This window comes from Notolepis coatsorum, assembly GCF_963971535.1.
Source record: "Notolepis coatsorum genome assembly, chromosome: 1".
NCBI classification, from domain to species: Eukaryota; Metazoa; Chordata; class Actinopteri; order Aulopiformes; family Paralepididae; genus Notolepis; species Notolepis coatsorum.
Genome location: NC_140165.1, coordinates 237,985,321 through 238,002,769, shown reverse-complemented (window position 1 = coordinate 238,002,769; position 17,449 = coordinate 237,985,321). Strand labels below are relative to the sequence as shown.

Genomic DNA, 17,449 nt, shown 5'->3' with positions numbered 1-17,449 from the left:
TTTTTAAATAAAAAACAACGTATACCGAACCAAACCGAAAACCGTAAACCTAAAACCGTGATACGAACCGAACCGTCGATTTTGTGAACCGTTCCACCCCTACTCAACACCAGGGCCGGACTGGCCATCGGGAGCACCGGGAGCTTTCCCGGTGGCCTGGCCTGCACAGATAAAAAAAAAAAAAAAAAAAAAAAAAAATTTATTATTATTTTTTTTTTAGTTTTTTTTGCCAGGCCATTGTTTCTAGTTGTGGCGGCCGCGCGGCGCGATAGTTAGATAACCTAGGTGGGTGGGGAACAACCAGGATTTCACTGTCTGCCACAGGAGAACTATCTGACTCTCTCCCTCACGCGGACACACACACACAATGGAGCCGTGCTGCCGCTTGTGATTGGTGGAGGCGGGATCAGGCGATACAACTGATTGACAGCGGTGGCGGCGAATGGAATGGCAGACGGCACTCAGATGCAGAATAACAGCCAGGCAGTGAGCCAGGTAGTGAGGGTCTCGGGCGAGATACAGTAGAGCGAAAGTCAATTAACGTTGATGTCAAGATGGACAGTGGAAGAAAGAGAAAGGGTGGAGGAGAGAGGGATAAAACAAAGAAAAAGAAAGGCCCTTACAGGAGAGAGTGGTTAACTGTATTATAATAGTAAATAGAAAAATATGTTGTGCTCTTGCTTTTTTCTTTTTGAAGGTGGAGAGAGTAGCATTGCTAGTGCCACAACAGTTTTATTTGAGGTCCATAACAGTACATTGTACTAAGCAATTGTTGGCTCATTAGTTTGTGATTCACATGCACTAAAATTCACCAGAATGCAGGAAATTAAGTCTTTGTAACAAAAAAAATCCTGGTGGGGGACCCCCAGACCCCCCGCTTAAAAAGTGGCCTGATTGGTGCTATATTTCGCGCTATATCTCCCGGTATGAATTATTTCCCCAGTCCGGCCCTGATTACTAACGTCCTCGTATGAAATCCTCCACCTAGACTCAGTCTGGAGGAGGGATATACCAGACCTGGAAATAGATTTTGATTGGCAAGAAGCCTGGGCAAATGTTCGACTTGCATCATGGAACCCGGACCATCAACAAATCAATCTTAACTATATTCATAGGACATACTTGACTCCTATAAGACTGAACAGAATGGGTCTTAAACAAGACTCCAAATGCTCCTTATGTACAAATGGGGTCGAGGGTACATTTATGCACATGTACTGGGACTGCCCACCAGTTAAGATATTCTGGAAAGAAGTGACCCAGCAATTATCAAATCTCTTAACTCTGAATATACCTGTACACCCCTCTGTATTACTGTTGAATGATGTTTTTGAGTGTGCAGTACCTATACAGCTAAAGAGATTGGTTTTATCTGGTATCACAGCGGCTAAAAAGCTGATAGCATCATGATGGTTTTAACCGGAAAAAATTTGCCGGAAGGTCTGGATTCTTACATATCTCGATGTGATTTATCTAGAAATATCTACAGCAAGAATTTTGGGTCTCAGTGAATCCAAAATTACAATGTGGTTAGAAGTGGTGGAGAGAATAAAAGATAGCATATAATTGTAGTGCCTGGTTAGGAGTGAATGATAATGGATGGATTATCCAAGGGGGGGAGAGCATATGTGTGTAGGGTATTAGATAGCAGGTGTATATCTTGTATAAGACATTTATTTAAATGGTGATTTCATTGGATGTGCACTGTTAATTAATGCTTGTATATCTAATTTTATGTTGTCATGTTTGTTTATGTGTTTGTTTAAAAAAATAATAAAAAAAAAATACAAATGTAAAAAATAAAAAAAAATAAAAAATATTTCTACTTTTAAATGTACTTCAGTACTAAAAAGTAAAAGTAAAAACTTTTCATGGAGATAGGGCCATGGGTGCTCGTCTTGTCCGTCCACGCCGACCTTTTCGTCCTCTTCATCACTCGTACTATCGTTCTGATAGCAGGTGTTTAATCAAAGATCCCCGTTTTCTAGTCTTGCACAAGGACCAATCAGCATGGGTATGGGCGGGTTCATTTTCCATTGATGGGGATTTGATTGTTTTTAAATAAAGTGCGGTCGCAGGATTAATAGCGTTAACGTTAGTTCGGCCAGAGAAACAAATATGCTAATTAAAATGGTTGGACCTGTGAGATTTGTACCTTGTACTTTGTAGGTCAGCATTTTAAATGTAATGTATTTTTTTCTCTGAAATGTAATTGAGTAAAAGTACAAGTATACAAACCTAATAATACTAGAGTAAAGTACAAATCCCCCAAAACAGTACTTAAGTATTGTAACAAAGTACAATTACTCAAGTACTTGGCGGCTGGGTGGCGTAGCGGAGATTGCGCTCATCACCAATGCAAGATACTCCGGTATTGAATCCCAGTCTCAGCATTGCCTTCGGCTTGGGCCAGCCATCGTACTGGCTCATTTGGCAGAGTCAGCGGGTGGAAGTCGATGGGTGGTAATCTGGACGCTGTGGACAGCGACTTCTACAGGTCGGTTGGGAGATGCCTGCACAGCAGAAACAGGAAGTATCGGGGGTAGTGTGAGCCTCCCATGCGTTACACCTCGCCACTGAGAGTCTGCGCTGTCTGGTGAAAAGATGTGACAGGCTGCCTCCTTGTGTACCGGAGGGGACACGTGATGCAAGGCTTCTATCCTCCCTACAACCGACCAATGGGAGGCATAGTCGAGCAACGTTCAAGACAGGGGAGGGGAGAATTGGAAACACGAAATTGGGATGGGAGAAAAATAAGGAGAAAAAGTGGATTAAAACAAAAATAATTACTCAAGTACTTTACACCCCTGGACATAAACAGTATAATTATCAAAAAAAATCTCAGGAGCTTCATAATTAGGTGCAAGTTCTTGTAAAGATGTAATGGTATTAACTGTTCCAGGTTTATACGCTTATATCACTTAGCTGCCAGGGTTGTACCCCTCCTGCTGACTTATACACGTCAGACGTCAGCTAAATTACTACATATAAATGTAAATGTAAAGATATATCAACATATGGAATCAATTGTCATTGTTGTGTCAGCTTACTGGTGCAATTTACCATCTTTATGGAGGTAATCAGGAGACAATAAACTTTACACATCAGGCATGCACAGAAGGGAGGTCTGTGGGTTTCAACCAAATTTCTAAAATTCAATTTGGCACATATAATAAACACTACATCAGTCAGACAGATGGTGGCGCTATAATCAATGATCGAAATATACAAGCCATACTGTAACTCACACATAAGTTCGACTGACATGAGCCTTTGAACACATACACTGGGTCCTGGGTCTACAACTTTGCCAATAGGGAGGTGTAGTGGTGACGTCATTGTTGTTTCCAGCCGGTCCACCTCGCTTGAAATTGCAATGTATTTCTAATGGACACATTTCTAAATCGTCTCGTTTTAAAACAAATAAAGCATGAACATTGGCATGGTGTACCTTTCTGTGTGTATTCATCCACAATCTATAGCTCAACATTCGTAATTAATCGTAAAATTATTACGTATAATTTTATTTCAACCAAAAATGCTTAAACAATAATGTTAGTGATAGAAGGGAACTCATTTTGTGCAAAAATGGAAAGCTTGCCAATGTTCATGAGGCAGAATTATTACAATAGCCGATAATAAATGTTCCCAATTATAAATCCCTATATGGGTGGACCGCGCAGGAAACTAAAGTGACGTCAGACTACACCTCCCTATAGGACCACTCATGTCCACCACAATGGATTGTCCGCTATGCACTTAAAATGTTAACCTGATTCTCATGAAACTTGCTGTGTGTCATCTAAGGGCCAACACTTTTCAGTGTGTAATTCTGAATGGTGTGAAGGCCAAACCATATGACCATTGACCACCACATCCAAATGGAAAACACATCATAAACAGGAAGTGATGTGTTACTTACATTATAAAGGATTTGCAACTAAACTTGACAAAAGTGGTTTCTTCATCATGGGAAATAGGTATCAAGGTCAACGTCAAGTTTATTGATATGTCCCAAACTGGGCAATTCATGTTACAGCAGATAAATAGGGGGGGGGGGGGGGGGGCGACAGTGGTTCGGGAGGTAGAGCAGTCGTCTGGCAATCCGGAGGTTCCCGCCCGGTTCGATTCCCGCTCTTCCCGGGCAGCGTGTCGATGTGTCCTTGAGCAAGACACTTAACCCCTAATTTCTCCCGATGAGCAGGTTGGCACCTTGCATGGTTGCCTCCGCCATCGGTGTGTGAATGTGTGAGTGAATGGGTCAAATGTGAGGAACAAAGTGTAAAGCGCTTTGGATAAAAGCGCTATATAAAAAAGCAGCCATAAATAGGAGCTCCAAAAAAAACACAGCAAACATACATAACAAGAAGAACACAGACAGACACAGTACATGTACTGGTGACAGGATCAGATCATGACAACAGTCAAACAAGCAACCACAACCATCCTCCCGCCCTCCCACCTCAAAGCTGCCCTCTCCTGCCTCCTCCATTGATGGCACGAATGGAGGTAGGTATAAATGAGAATTTGTATCTATTGTTTTTAGCTGCAGGGGTCTCCAAACGTTGGCCGGAAGGCAATAATTGATACTCCGGATTTAGGGGTGACCTGAATTGTACCCCTACAATCTTGCTAGCCCCCCTCACAATCCCGTTAAAGGCATTGTTTTGTTTAATGCCAAGGTTTCCATACCAACAAATGGCAGCAAAGGAAACAACAGACTCTATGAAGGCCCTAGAACAAAATCATCAAAGACTTATCCACCTGGAATTTGGCTAGCTTCCTTAGACAGAAGAGGCGCTGCTGACCTTTCTTACAGACCATTTCAGTGTTAAAATCAAATTTCAGACGATTGTCAATAATGGAACAGAGATATTTATAAGTGGCCACCAAATCCACTGTCTGGCCATTAACCTCTTAACTCTATTTTTCTGAAAATCCGCCTAAAATACATACCTAAGTAAATGTAATATTGCTCCAAGTAGGAGCTGGAAAACATAACGGTTCCATAGCCTGAAGTCTACAGTACAGGTCCAAAGTTTATAACAATCCCTTGGAAATTGAGTGTTTCACAAAGTGTTTTGTAATGTGTGTACTGGCGTGCAGGCCCGGACTGGCCATCGGGAGCACCGGGAGTTTTCCCGGTGGCCTGGCCTGCACAGATTAAAAAAAATAAAAATAAAAAAATTGCCAGGCCATTGTTTCTAGTCGTGGCGGCGGCGCGGCGCGATTTTTAGATAACCTAGATGGGTGGGGAACAACCAGGATTTCACTGTCTGCGACAGAGTTGGAGAACTATCTGACTCTCTCTCTCACGCGGATCACACACACACAATGGAGCCGTGCTGCCGCTTGTGATTGGTGGAGGCGGGACCAGGCAATACAACTGATTGACAGCGGAGGCGGCGAATGGAATGGCAGACGGCACTCAGATGCAGAATAACAGCCAGGCAATGAGCCAGGTAGTGAGGGACTCAGGAGAGATACAGTAGAGCAAAAGTCAATTAACGTTGATGTCAAGATGGACAGTGGAAGAAAGAGAAAGGGTGGAGGAGAGAGGGATAAAACAAAGAAAAAGAAAGGCCCTTACAGGAGAGAGTGGTTAACTGTATTATAATAGTAAATAGAAAAATATGTTGTGCTCTTGCTTTTTTCTTTTTGAAGGTGGAGAGAGTAGCATTGCTAGTGCCACAACAGTTTTATTTGAGGTCCATAACAGTACATTCTACTAAGCAATTGTTGGCTCATTAGTTTGTGATTCACATGCACTAAAATTCACCAGAATGCAGGAAATTAAGTCTTTGTAACAAAAAAATTCTTAAAAAGGGGCCTGACTGGGGCTATATTTCACGCTATATCTCCCGGTATGAATTATTTCAAGTTTCTTTAATAGTTGTCATACAGAAGTACAGAATACTTTTGTACAAAATGCTTCTTACTGTTGCGCTCCAGAGACTGTGCAAGACAAGATAAGTATGAAATAAAAACATAGTAAAATTAGAAGTAAAAAAAGAGGTCACAGTGTTCAGTTTAGACATATGTACAATGTTCGATGCAGTCCGGCCCTGCTCAACACGGTATAAGGTTGTCTCCGCTGGCCAAAGTGACCTTTGACCTGAGGATCTACTAATTTTAGCCACACCTGTCACTGACAGGCGAGGTCAGACGTCACCTAAAATTTATTAAATGTTCTTAGGAATGTTTCAACCTGACACTCTGCAAGAGATACAATGACTCTAGTTGTCTCTTTAGGGAGGGAATTACCAGGTTCCATTGCTAATGAAATATGGATAAAGATTATATAATTCTATGGTGATTCCGACCACATCACTCTCTGTGCATTCAGTAGAAAGCTATCCGGCTGCAAGCTAGCCTAGCTTAGCACAAATTAATGGAAGCGGATACGGACCAGTGACCACTAGCCTAGCTTAACACTCTGGGAGAGGTGTTTTTGGCCAACAGGCTAGGTGACCATATTTAGATTTCCAAAAAAGAGGACATGCTGGCCCCAGGCTCAAGATACTTAATGATATACTCAAAGTTTACTCAAATATGCCTTATTGTTATACTGTATTTAAAGTGTGCCTCCTCTGTATGGATAGAAAATTATTATTTGTATTTATTTTATATAACACAATAATATCTCTCTATAAACAAAGACACACCAAACCAAAGTTACTCAACAATCAACATGCTTTATTATGCCTAATATTATCTCTCTGACAAATCTCAATGGCACAAGAATAACTTAAAAATCAACCTGTAACAAAATAATAGCTATTTTCTAGTCTTACTGGGCAAAGATAAATAACAAAAAAAATTGAAATAATGTTCTAAATAATACATTCACATTACCGTAAGTCATTTAGCTGACACTTTTATCCAAAGCGACAAGTCATCAGGAAGGGCACAACTCTATCAGCTGAATAACAATGTTCATCAAAGTGTTGAGTGCTACAGTGTAGGTTAGTATAGGACAGTATACGTGCATGACAATAAGGTTAGTTAGGGTTAGATATTTTTTTAATAATACCTCTTTTGTAGAAAATCCAGCTTTAACAATTTATCTCTTTGTATCTTTTATTTTGTATCCACTTTTTCTCCTCTTATTTTCCTTGTATTTTCCTCCCATCCCAATTTAGTCATTATGCCAATTCCCCCCTCCCCTTCCTGGTCGTTGCGCGCATGTGCCCCCTACTTGCCGGTCTAGGGAGCCCTGAAGTCTATCACATGCTTCCTCCGATACATAGGAGACAGCCAGCAGCCTCTTTTCACCTGGCAGCGAGGATTCTCATTGGGTGAGTGTAACGCGTGGGAGGGCACACTACCTCACCCAGATCCCTTCCTCGCTGTGCAGGCGCCCTGACCAACCTGTAGGAGTTGCTGTTTACAACGACCAGATTACCACCCACCGGCTTCCCTCCCGCTGATACTGCCAATTGTGTCAGTATGACGACCGGCCAAGCCGGAGGCACCGCTGACAGCTGGATTCGATACCAGTGTCTCTGCGGTGGTAGACAGACAGTTAGTCTTCCCCACTAATCGAACTGGTGTTGTGGAGTCACTTCTCTGTGAGTGTTTCCACGGTTAGCTTGCGGCTAACATTAGTTAGCTCGTGGCTAAAGTTAGTTAGCTCGTAGCTAACGTAACATTATATAACCGAACAATATACACATGCCCCGAATGCGTACCCTTCGGTACGACCTCCACGGTTCGGGGCATGTGTGTATTGTTCGGTACACGGTTCGAATGCGTACCGTTCCACCCCTAGTGTTGAGTAGTTAGAGTCCTTACCTGGTCTCTGATGTACTGCAAAAAGAAGAATCCAATTATCTGATCGCCATTCCAGATATTCACAGCGATCCTGTCTCCGACGTTATCCGGCATTGCACATGAACGGGCGGGCGGGGTCAGTTGTCCAAGCCATCCCTACAAGCGCTTGTTTTGCCGGAGTGTTTAGAACCCGCCCCCACGCCGCAGCTCGGTAGAGAAAAGAAGCCACATCATTTCAAATGGAGTGCAATAGTGGCCGCAAGGCGTTAGGCGGCGGTATTGACCATCTGCGATCCCAGACACATTCAGTACAGCATGCACAAGGTGCCTCGATGGATTATGAATGGCAATAGCGAATAAAATAAATAACGAAACAGAAACGTAGATCTACGTGAACGGCACTCAACTGCTGGGCCACAGAAACGTAGATCTACGTTTTCGGCAACCAATGGGTTAAGGGGATGCAGACCAGAGAAAGACTTTCATCTTGTTTACATCAGGGTCCCCCATTTTCAATTCATCGTAACATATAACATACAGATAGACAGTACTGCTACATCTAGACATTTATGACATACCAGATCTACAAATACACTACTGTTTGTGATACAAAAAGAGTCTAAAAAAGAGAGTACCGGTATATACATTTGAGGGGGAAGAAACTGTACATTGGAGGAGGTTGGGTAGGTGGGTGGGGGGGGGGACTGTACATTGGAGGTGGTTTGGTGGGTGGGGTGGGGGGTTGGGTAGGCAGGGTGGGGGGGGGGGGAACTGTACATTGGAGGGGGTTGAGTTTGGACATTTACAGGGGCCAGTTTCGGATTGCAGTCTCCCGTAGGTCAAGTCAAGAGTCAAGAGTTTTATTTGTCACGGCATACAAGTATACAATGAAATGCGGGTGGTCTTGCCCGCAACGATGTGCAATACAGTGGTACAACATATAATAGAATCCAATAAAAACAACATTGTGCAATAACAGGTAACAGGTAACATGGTGTGACATCTCGGTATCTGTACATAGTTATTTACAGAGCATATAGGACATGCTAGGTAGCTTTGGTAGTGCAATACACTGTTACTGTTGCTATACTAATTTAAAGTGGCCTTTCCTTTTGGCAATAAGTGTGGGTGAGTGCGGCATGAGTGTGTGCCCGCTCATGTTAAAGTGGCTGCTAGTGCACAGCGTGCGTGTCGTGTGTGTGCTCATGTGTGCTTGTGTGTGGATAGTTCAGTGTTCTGTGGCACTAAATGTTCATTGTTCAAGGCTCTGATGGCCTGGGGGAAGAAGCTGAGCCTAAGCCTCTCTGTCCTAGTAGCTGGGGTTTGCAGCAGCTGGAACAGGCTGTTATTGGGGTGGTGGGGGTCTTTCATTATTCTGCAGGCTCTGTATTTGCACCTCTTGTTGTATAGAACCTGCAGGGGAGATAGTGCAATACCCGTGGTACGCTCGGCTGAGCGCACCACTCTCTGTAGGGCCTTCTTGTCCTGTGCCGTGCTGTTTCCATACCAGGCAGTGATGTTTCCGGTCAAGATGCTCTCTACAGCTCCTGAGTAGAAGGACTGGAGTATCTTCCCCGATACTCTGAACTTCCTTAACTGTCTCAGGTGGTAGAGGCGCTGCTTTGCCTTCTTTACTACTGTGTCTAATCTATGTGTGTTGACCATGTCAGATCCTCTGAGATGTGGACCCCCAGGTACTTAAAGCTGCTCACCCTGTCCACGGTAGCCCCGTTAATCCTCAGTGGTGGTGCTCTTTTAGAGAGGTTTTGAAGGTGGGTAGTGATTCACATTCCTTTATAGCTGTGGGTAGGGCGTTCCACATTGTTGTTGCATAATTGCGAAACATGTTTAGTCCTTTGTTTGAGCCGAATCTGGGTTTAACATGATTTGTGGAGCTCCCTCTGGTGTTGTGTTTGTGGTATTCACTGACCTTTGGGAAGTATTTTGACATAGTGGTGTAGTGTATCTTGTAGACCAGGCCCATTGCAAGTTGCTGTACTCTGTCGTCTACTCTAAGCCATCCTAGGTTGTCAAAGTGGGCAGGGGTGAGGTGAGTTCTAGTAGTACGGTCAAGCAGTAGTCTGACCAGTTTGTTTTGTGATGTTTGTAATTTTGTTTTAGCGCCTTTGAGGTGCTTTGGTACCATGAGGTGCAAGCATGGTCGTAGTACCCTTGAATGAGTGCTCCTGCCAGAGTCTTCAGGGTATTCTTGTTTACCAGAGAGGTTCTAGAGCTCTCATATGAAGAAGCTCTGTGCATTCAAGGGTCTAGAGCTCTCATATGAAGAAGCTCTGTGCATTCAAGGGTCTCTAGAGCTCTCATATGAAGAAGCTCTGTGCATTCAAGGGTCTCTAGAGCTCTCATATGAATCGGAAGGCAGCTGGTATCAGTCTGTGGGTGTGAGGCATACGGGTGCTATATTCTCAAGAATATTCTATATCTTGTGAACTGTCAGCATTTATTCGTTGACCAGTAAATAAAACATTTTTAAACTATAATCTTGACTAGACCTAAAAGTGATTTGATCAATTAGATCCTCAGTCCTCCAGGACAGCGATGCCTTGGGCCCAGAGGTACGAACATCTTGTCAATCCTGACATAATGCGTGTAAACTACAACGCAATGCAATGCGTTTACAGAGCACTTTTTCCGTAACCACAGGGCTTACTGTGGAATTGAAAGGGCTTTTGTTTTTACTTTCAGGGCCTTGAGAATAGAGCTGCTGGCTCTAGGGGAGGAGGAGGAGGAGGAGGAGGGAGGAGGAGGAGGAGGAGGAGGAGAGGAGGAGGCGGAGGAGGAGAAAGAGAAAGAGGGGAGAGAAGAGATGCTGTAAATAATGGCAGTAAAGCTGCAGTGAGTTAGTAAAGTGACAGTGTGTGTTTGTGTGATGGTGTGTCTGTGTAGTTGTGTGTGTGTGTGTGAGTGTGTGTGTGTGTGTGTGTGTGTGTGTGTGTGTGTGTGTGTGTGTGTGTGTGTGTGTGTGTGTGTGTGTGTCTCTCTCTCTCTCTCTCTCTCTCTCTCTCTCTCTCTCTCTCTCTCTCTCTCTCTCTCTCTCTCTCTCTCTCTCTCTCTCTCTCTCTCTCTCTCTCTCTCTCTCTCTCTCAGTGGGGGGGGGGGGTTCTAGTCTTTAAAAACTGTAGGACCCAGGCCTAGAATTGCGCCCTGGAGAGGGAGGGTCAAAGTGGGTATCAAACAGGAGGGAAGACTGTCAGGAAATGGTAATAATAATAGTAATAATAATAAGTAATAATAATAAACGTGGTTTAGCAGCTTTTCATATAAATAAATATATATATAAATATACAAAGCCATCAATACAAAACCACCACAAGTGCAATAAAGGGGGGAATGAGAACAATTAAAAAGCAAGAACGCTGTGTACAATTAGCCATAATTAAAAGCAGAGGTATTACACAAGGCCTGTTTGTAAAGATCTGTTTTAAGGGGAGATTCAAAAGACTGTACCGATTGGGATAGAGAGAGAGAGAGAGAGAGAGAGAGAGAGAGAGAGAGAGAGAGAGAGAGAGAGAGAGAGAGAGAGAGAGAGAGAGAGAGAGGAGACGAGGAAAGGGAATGGGGAGGGGAGGGAGAGGAGAGGGAGGAGAAGAAGAAAGGAGTGCACACATTGCTGAAGGCTTGCCTCACATCTCCTCACTACACTCGAGCGCTCGTCTCATGCAGCTGTCACCTCCAACACTGACCACATACTGACAGCTTTCTCTTCGGATACAGTACCCAGTGGAACATCCGTGAGGGGGGATTAACCAGACAACAGCCGGATGTCTTCTGTCTACGGTGGGGGAACCGATAACCACAAGCCGTAGCTTCTTTTAATTTTCTTTTTTCATGCCATTCCTGCGAGGATACCACCGTAGAGAGTGAAATGAGTGTGTGAGAGAGAGAGAGAGAGAGAGAGAGAGAGAGAGAGAGAGAGAGAGAGAGAGAGAGAGAGAGAGAGAGAGAGAGAGAGAGAGAGAGAGAAAGCTACTTTTTATCTTTCCATTTCACGTTTTCTCTGCTTGTACTGTGTTAGTCAGTGTAGAAAGTAACAAGTAAGAATAATAGGACTGGAGTGGAGAGAGAGAGAGAGAGTGAAAGAGAAAAAGAGTGAGTGTGAGAGAGAGAGACTGCTAGAGAGAGAGAGAGAGAGAGAGAGAGAGAGAGAGAGAGAGAGAGAGAGAGAGAGAGAGAGAGAGAGAGAAAGAGAAAGTGTGTGAGAGAGAGAGAGACTGCCACAGAGAGTGAGAGAGAAAAAGTGTGTGTGAAAGAGAGAGAGAGAGAGAGAGAGAGAGAGAGAGAGAGAGAGAGAGAGAGAGAGAGAGAGAGAGAGAGAGAGAGAGAGAGAGAGAGAGAGAGACTGCCAGAGAGAGTGAAGGAGAGGCTCCCAGCGTCTTGGATTACAAGCTCCCCAGTTATTATATCTCTACTTGTGATCACCAGGTATTATATCTCTACTTGTGATCACCAGGTATTATATCTCTACTTGTGATCACCAGGTATTATATCTCTACTTGTGATCACCAGGTATTATATCTCTACTTGTGATCACCAGGTATTATATGTCTACTTGTGATCACCTTGAGTCACCACTGCAGATGTGCTACAGATTGTGTAACAGAAACCAGACACTCTGACATAATTGACACTTTTCCACGATTTTCTCTTGGATTCCATCTTGGTTTTCTCTTAAATCCCATTGGATTAGATTATCTTCTGTAAATGCATAAAAGAAACAACTTTTTTATACAGGCATGGTGTGTAACTGTCAACAGTACCTTAACACTTTGAGTGCCACGCTGTTTGGTTAATTTACCTTTAGAATGCCAGCCTTCTAGTCGTTTCCATGGTCGTTGCACTATGTGCATTATGTTCTGTTCTGTAGCTGTATGAGACACGGTGTGGCTCATTTTGACAAACATTACTTGTGTCCAGCATAGGAATAATAGTTTGTTTCCACACGCTGTAGTCGGTAGTTTATTACACGCTAAACATCGCGCATTTCCAAGATAATACAGTATTTACAGTACTGTAGATCGTGAGATAAAACACGTTATGTGCAATAAGCCCAACCGTTCTGGCTGATCCCCTGAAACCCTGAATACTCCCATATCAAAGGTATATGACTTGTCATCACAAAATCATCAAGGGGGGTCGTTTTAACGCAAAACTATGATCATGTTTGCTGAGCATGTTTTTCGCCTGTTGAAACACAGAACTGTGATCGTTAGAAAAACACGTTTCAGATTAGGTAAAATAGACATAGAATGTACCTTACCTTAGCCAGAATGTATTCCAAAAGAATAATTCCAAGTGATCGCATCGCCATCGCGATTACTAGTGTATATGTCTATACACGTTTCGATGGTCAAATACGCTTATGCAACAGAATCCCAAGGCGAGGACTGTGAATTTCTGTCCCAGGAGAAGGAGGGGCCACTTGCGAGGAGAAACTGAAAGTGAAGCTGACTATCAGCCCAGAGGCGTGATTTTTTTAACGTAGCCTCTGTGAGCGAAGACGCTCTTTGATTGCAGCGAAGAAGAAAAAGACGCTCTCCGATTGGCTAACCCTAACTCTAAGCATAACCACGTTGAAAGAGGGCCTAAGCATAACCACTTCGAAAGAATGCCTAAGCATAACCACTTCGAAAGAATGCCTAAGTATAACCACTTCGAAAGAATGCCTAAGCATAACCACTTCGAAAGAATGCCTAAGCATAACCAATTCGAAAGAATGCCTAAGCATAACCACTTCAAAAGAATGCCTAAGCGTAATCACTTCGAAGCAGAGAATATATGTACAAGGCGGAAGAGACCCTTCGGAGCTAAACCAGTCAGAGAGGGTATTTTCTTCTTCGCTGTATGCGGCCTAGCCAATCTGAGAGCCTCTTTGCAAACAGAGGCTACGGGAAAAAATCACGCAGCCCAGAGCCCCATGCAGTTCAGACACTGGACGATACTTCCACCTGGTGATAGTCGATCAGAATGCAGTTCCAATGTGTCGGGACGTGCCTAAATGATGCAGATCGCTCTGGGCAACTGTGTAGAGCGAGGATAAAAGTAAAAAGATCAAACTATCCAAAAACGACTTTTTACGTTTATGGCACTCAACCGTCGGCGACCAAACACGTAAAAAGCCGATTTTGGCACAGAGTGTGTTAAATGGATTTGATGTACTCAGAGACCTAGCCCTGTTCAGGATTTTAAGTTTCAAGTGGAAATGTTGGAATTATCCTTTATATTCTGCAAAGAACTGTGGGATGACACGTTTGTGAATACTATTTAGTTGTTGTTGTTGTTGGTGGTGGTGCTTTTTTTGTTTTGGTCTTTGTGGTCTTTCTTTCCTGTATCAGCAACTCTTATCATTTTTCTTCATTATTAATTGAACTGCATTTTGAGCGAAGCCATGCATGTCTTGTTCAAGTCAAGTCAAGTCAAGTGTTCCTTTATGTATTAAAGGAACATTTTGGAAAATTATCTTACCGTCTCCTCCACAGAGAGACAAGAAGATAGATACCAGTTTCCTAACCGGCACTGTCCGCTTCCATTCAAAGCTAGGCTAAAGTGCAGCCAGATCGCATTCTACTGAACGCACAGATAGGAAACTGGTATCTATCTTCTTGTTTCTCTCTGGAGAAGACGATAAGCTAATTTCCCAAAATTTTGGCGTGTTCTTTTAAGTTCAGGTGAGTACCGGTATGTACCACCAGGAACAGAAAGACAGCTGTGAACGAAGTTGAATTAATCTGTTTGATCCTCTTATGACAGAGAAGTGAACTGAGCAGACTCACTGAACCTAACGGGACATAACCTTTAACCTTTACGCCCCAAAACTATGGATCAAGCTGCCCAAAAACATCAGGGAAGCCAACTCGCTAAATATCTTCAGAAGACAGCTTAATCTCTTTGCTCAGGCATTTATATGAGATACCAGAGGGGCCAACTGTTTTTATGCACTTCCTGTTCAATTCATGTGTCAGTTCTATGCTAATTGTATCTTACTACCTCGTGTGCACTCCGCCGAGACTCATTACATCAACCCTGTGATTATTGTATTGTAAATGAGGGCTATTTTATTTTATTGATTTATTGTACTGTAAATGAGAGTACTGTAGAACTATTTTATTGCACTGCACTATTGCATCTTTTTACGCTTTTATTACTGTCTATTTAAAATTGCCATAGAATCAAACCGTAAAACAAAGAGACCTATTAAGATGTTTGATCCTAATATGAAAGAGTGATTTAATGCTCTGCCTTACCTCGACCGTGTCTATTTTGTATCTATACTTTATGCTCGTTTTATACTTATTTTATGTCTGCACTTTATGCATTGATCTGCCAATTTTGTGCACATTTTATGCCTGTACCTTTTTTCACTGCTGTGACCTGCAATTCTTGTATTGATACAAATAAAGTTTACTATTATTATTATTATTATTATTATTATTATTATTATTATTATTATTATTATTATTATTATTATTATTATTATTATTATTATTATTATTATTATTATTATTATTATTATTATTATTATTATAACCGAGTGAACTAAGCTGAAGTGAGTTGAACTGAGCTTAGCAGATGTGGGGGTGTTGGAGCTACTTTCACCACTGGCTTGGGTTTTGGCACCAGAAGGCAGTGTTGTAGTACTCGAGTCCAGGACTGATTTTCAGTTAATTGATAAATATAGTTGTTGTGTTTTTGTAGTTTTTTGTAATAGGCCCTAATCATTTGGCATAATATATTGATGGCTAGTTTGGCAAAGTAAATAAACTCCCTTTGAAATGGTGACCGCTGTGTCATTTATTTTTAATGTAGACCTTTTTTTATTTGTATGTCAGCTCTTTGACTGCCAGAGTGGAGTGGACTCCACCTTGATGACTTGGACTCAGAATAGGGTAATGGGGACTCGACTCTGGCTCTTCTTTGTTGACTCGGACTTGGACTCGGACTCGAACACTGGGGACTCGAGACTCGACTCGGACTCGAGATTTAGTGACTCGACTACAACACTGGCGGAAGGACGTTCAAAACTCCATGACAACATACTGTACAACAGCAGAAAACAAAAGGCTATTTGAACCCTTTAGGAAACCTTACGCAAATAATCAAGAATCAAGAGGTTTATTTGTCACATACATACCAGGGCATACAGTGAAATGTGGGTGGTCATGCCCGCATTGATTGTGCAAAATACAATAATAAAATAGGCATAGAAAAAAAAATAGGTAAGACACAAGATATGCATGGTAAAAAAGACATGCTAAGTTCCTGAGAAACTGGTTCCTATATACACTACTATACAATATACAATTTACAATTATTAACTCTTAATGTATCTAAACTATACTATACAGTACCTCCTTCCTTTAAAGTGACTTTCTATTTTTTTAAAGTGACATTTTGTTTAAAGTGATTGTTTTAGCGGTTGCCGCATGAGTGTCAAAAGTCTGTTTAATCCAATTAAAATAAATATCACTGGAAAGGTTTATCTAGTGGGTGGTCTTTACTAGAGGTTCTCCATGGGGTTACAGAATGATTCAGTATGAGATTTATTGCTTCCCAGCAGGACCCAAAAGCACTACATATTAGGCATCGAAACTAAGGATGCCAAGGTACAAATGGTAGATTACAATATCATGCATATACATCTATCAACGGTGTGTGTGTGTGTGTGTGTGTGTGTGTGTGTGTGTGTGTGTGTGTGTGTGTGTGTGTGTGTGTGTGTGTGTGTGTGTGTGTGTGTGTGTGTGTGTGTGTGTGTGTGCTCATGTGTACTTGTGAGTGGAGAGTTCAGTGTTCAGTGTTCTGATGGCCTGGGGGAAGAAGCTGAGCCGGAGTCTCTCTGTTCTTGCAGCGTGTGACCGTAGGAAGGAAGGAAACTACCTCTACTGTACTGTATGTAAAAATGCATTCTGTGTGCTTGTCTCTTCTAGGTGGTCCACAAAAACCTCCTGAGCATTTGAAAACCTGCAGTCGCGTTGTCGGATATGCTCTGATGAACGGACGCTTTGGGGTTTCATGGGCCGTCGCGGATGGTAAACAGTAGATGATGTAAACCGCACTTGGCTCATGCCATGCTGAAAGGCAGACAGAGACTTGTCTCTCTCAGGAGTGTCTTCGTGGCTCTCGTCTGTCTGTGTATCCTGACTCCCAGAAAGGTACACGGCCAGCGCTGCAGCAGGGAGATCATTGATGCAGTAGGAAAGCTCATCAAGGACGTCAAGGAAATGGTATGTTTGGAATTCCTCTCTTGGGCCCGAGTTGCAGTTGAATGTATATTTTGTAAGCAGCAGAGTGAACTAGACGTTGCCAAATCTTGATATTTGGCTTTCATTGTTTTGAACGTGTTATTGTTTTCAAGAGCTTGTTTGAATGTTCAGATGGACAAATTATAACCTTGCTGAAGAGTAGAGACCAGCTGGGAGACGCTGAGGGAGAGAAGGGTAGCTGAAGAGTAGAGACCAGCTGGGAGACGCTGAGGGAGAGAAGGGTAGCTGAAGAGTAGAGACCAGCTGGGAGACGCTGAGGGAGAGAAGGGTAGCTGAAGAGTAGACACCAGCTGGGAGACGCTGAGGGAGAGAAGGGTAGCTGAAGAGTAGAGACCAGCTGGGAAACGCTGAGGGAGAGAAGGGTAGCTGAAGAGTAGAGACCAGCTGGGAGACGCTGAGGG

General features: G+C 42.8%; 1 protein-coding gene across 3 annotated transcripts in view; it reads left to right on the top strand.

The window, feature by feature from the left end:
* The window catches only part of il15l (interleukin 15, like), a 153,618-nt gene that overhangs the window by 74,530 nt on the left and 61,639 nt on the right, over window positions 1–17,449 (top strand). For 2 of the 3 annotated variants that reach the window (XM_084314349.1, XM_084314347.1), the window contains exon 2: window positions 16,713–17,009. In XM_084314349.1, the coding sequence (XP_084170475.1) occupies window positions 16,854–17,009 (156 nt within the window). In that variant the 5' untranslated portion in view covers window positions 16,713–16,853. Of the gene's footprint in view, window positions 1–11,461; window positions 11,569–16,712; window positions 17,010–17,449 lie in introns of those variants that run through there. The other variant, XM_084314348.1, reaches the window with a different exon arrangement.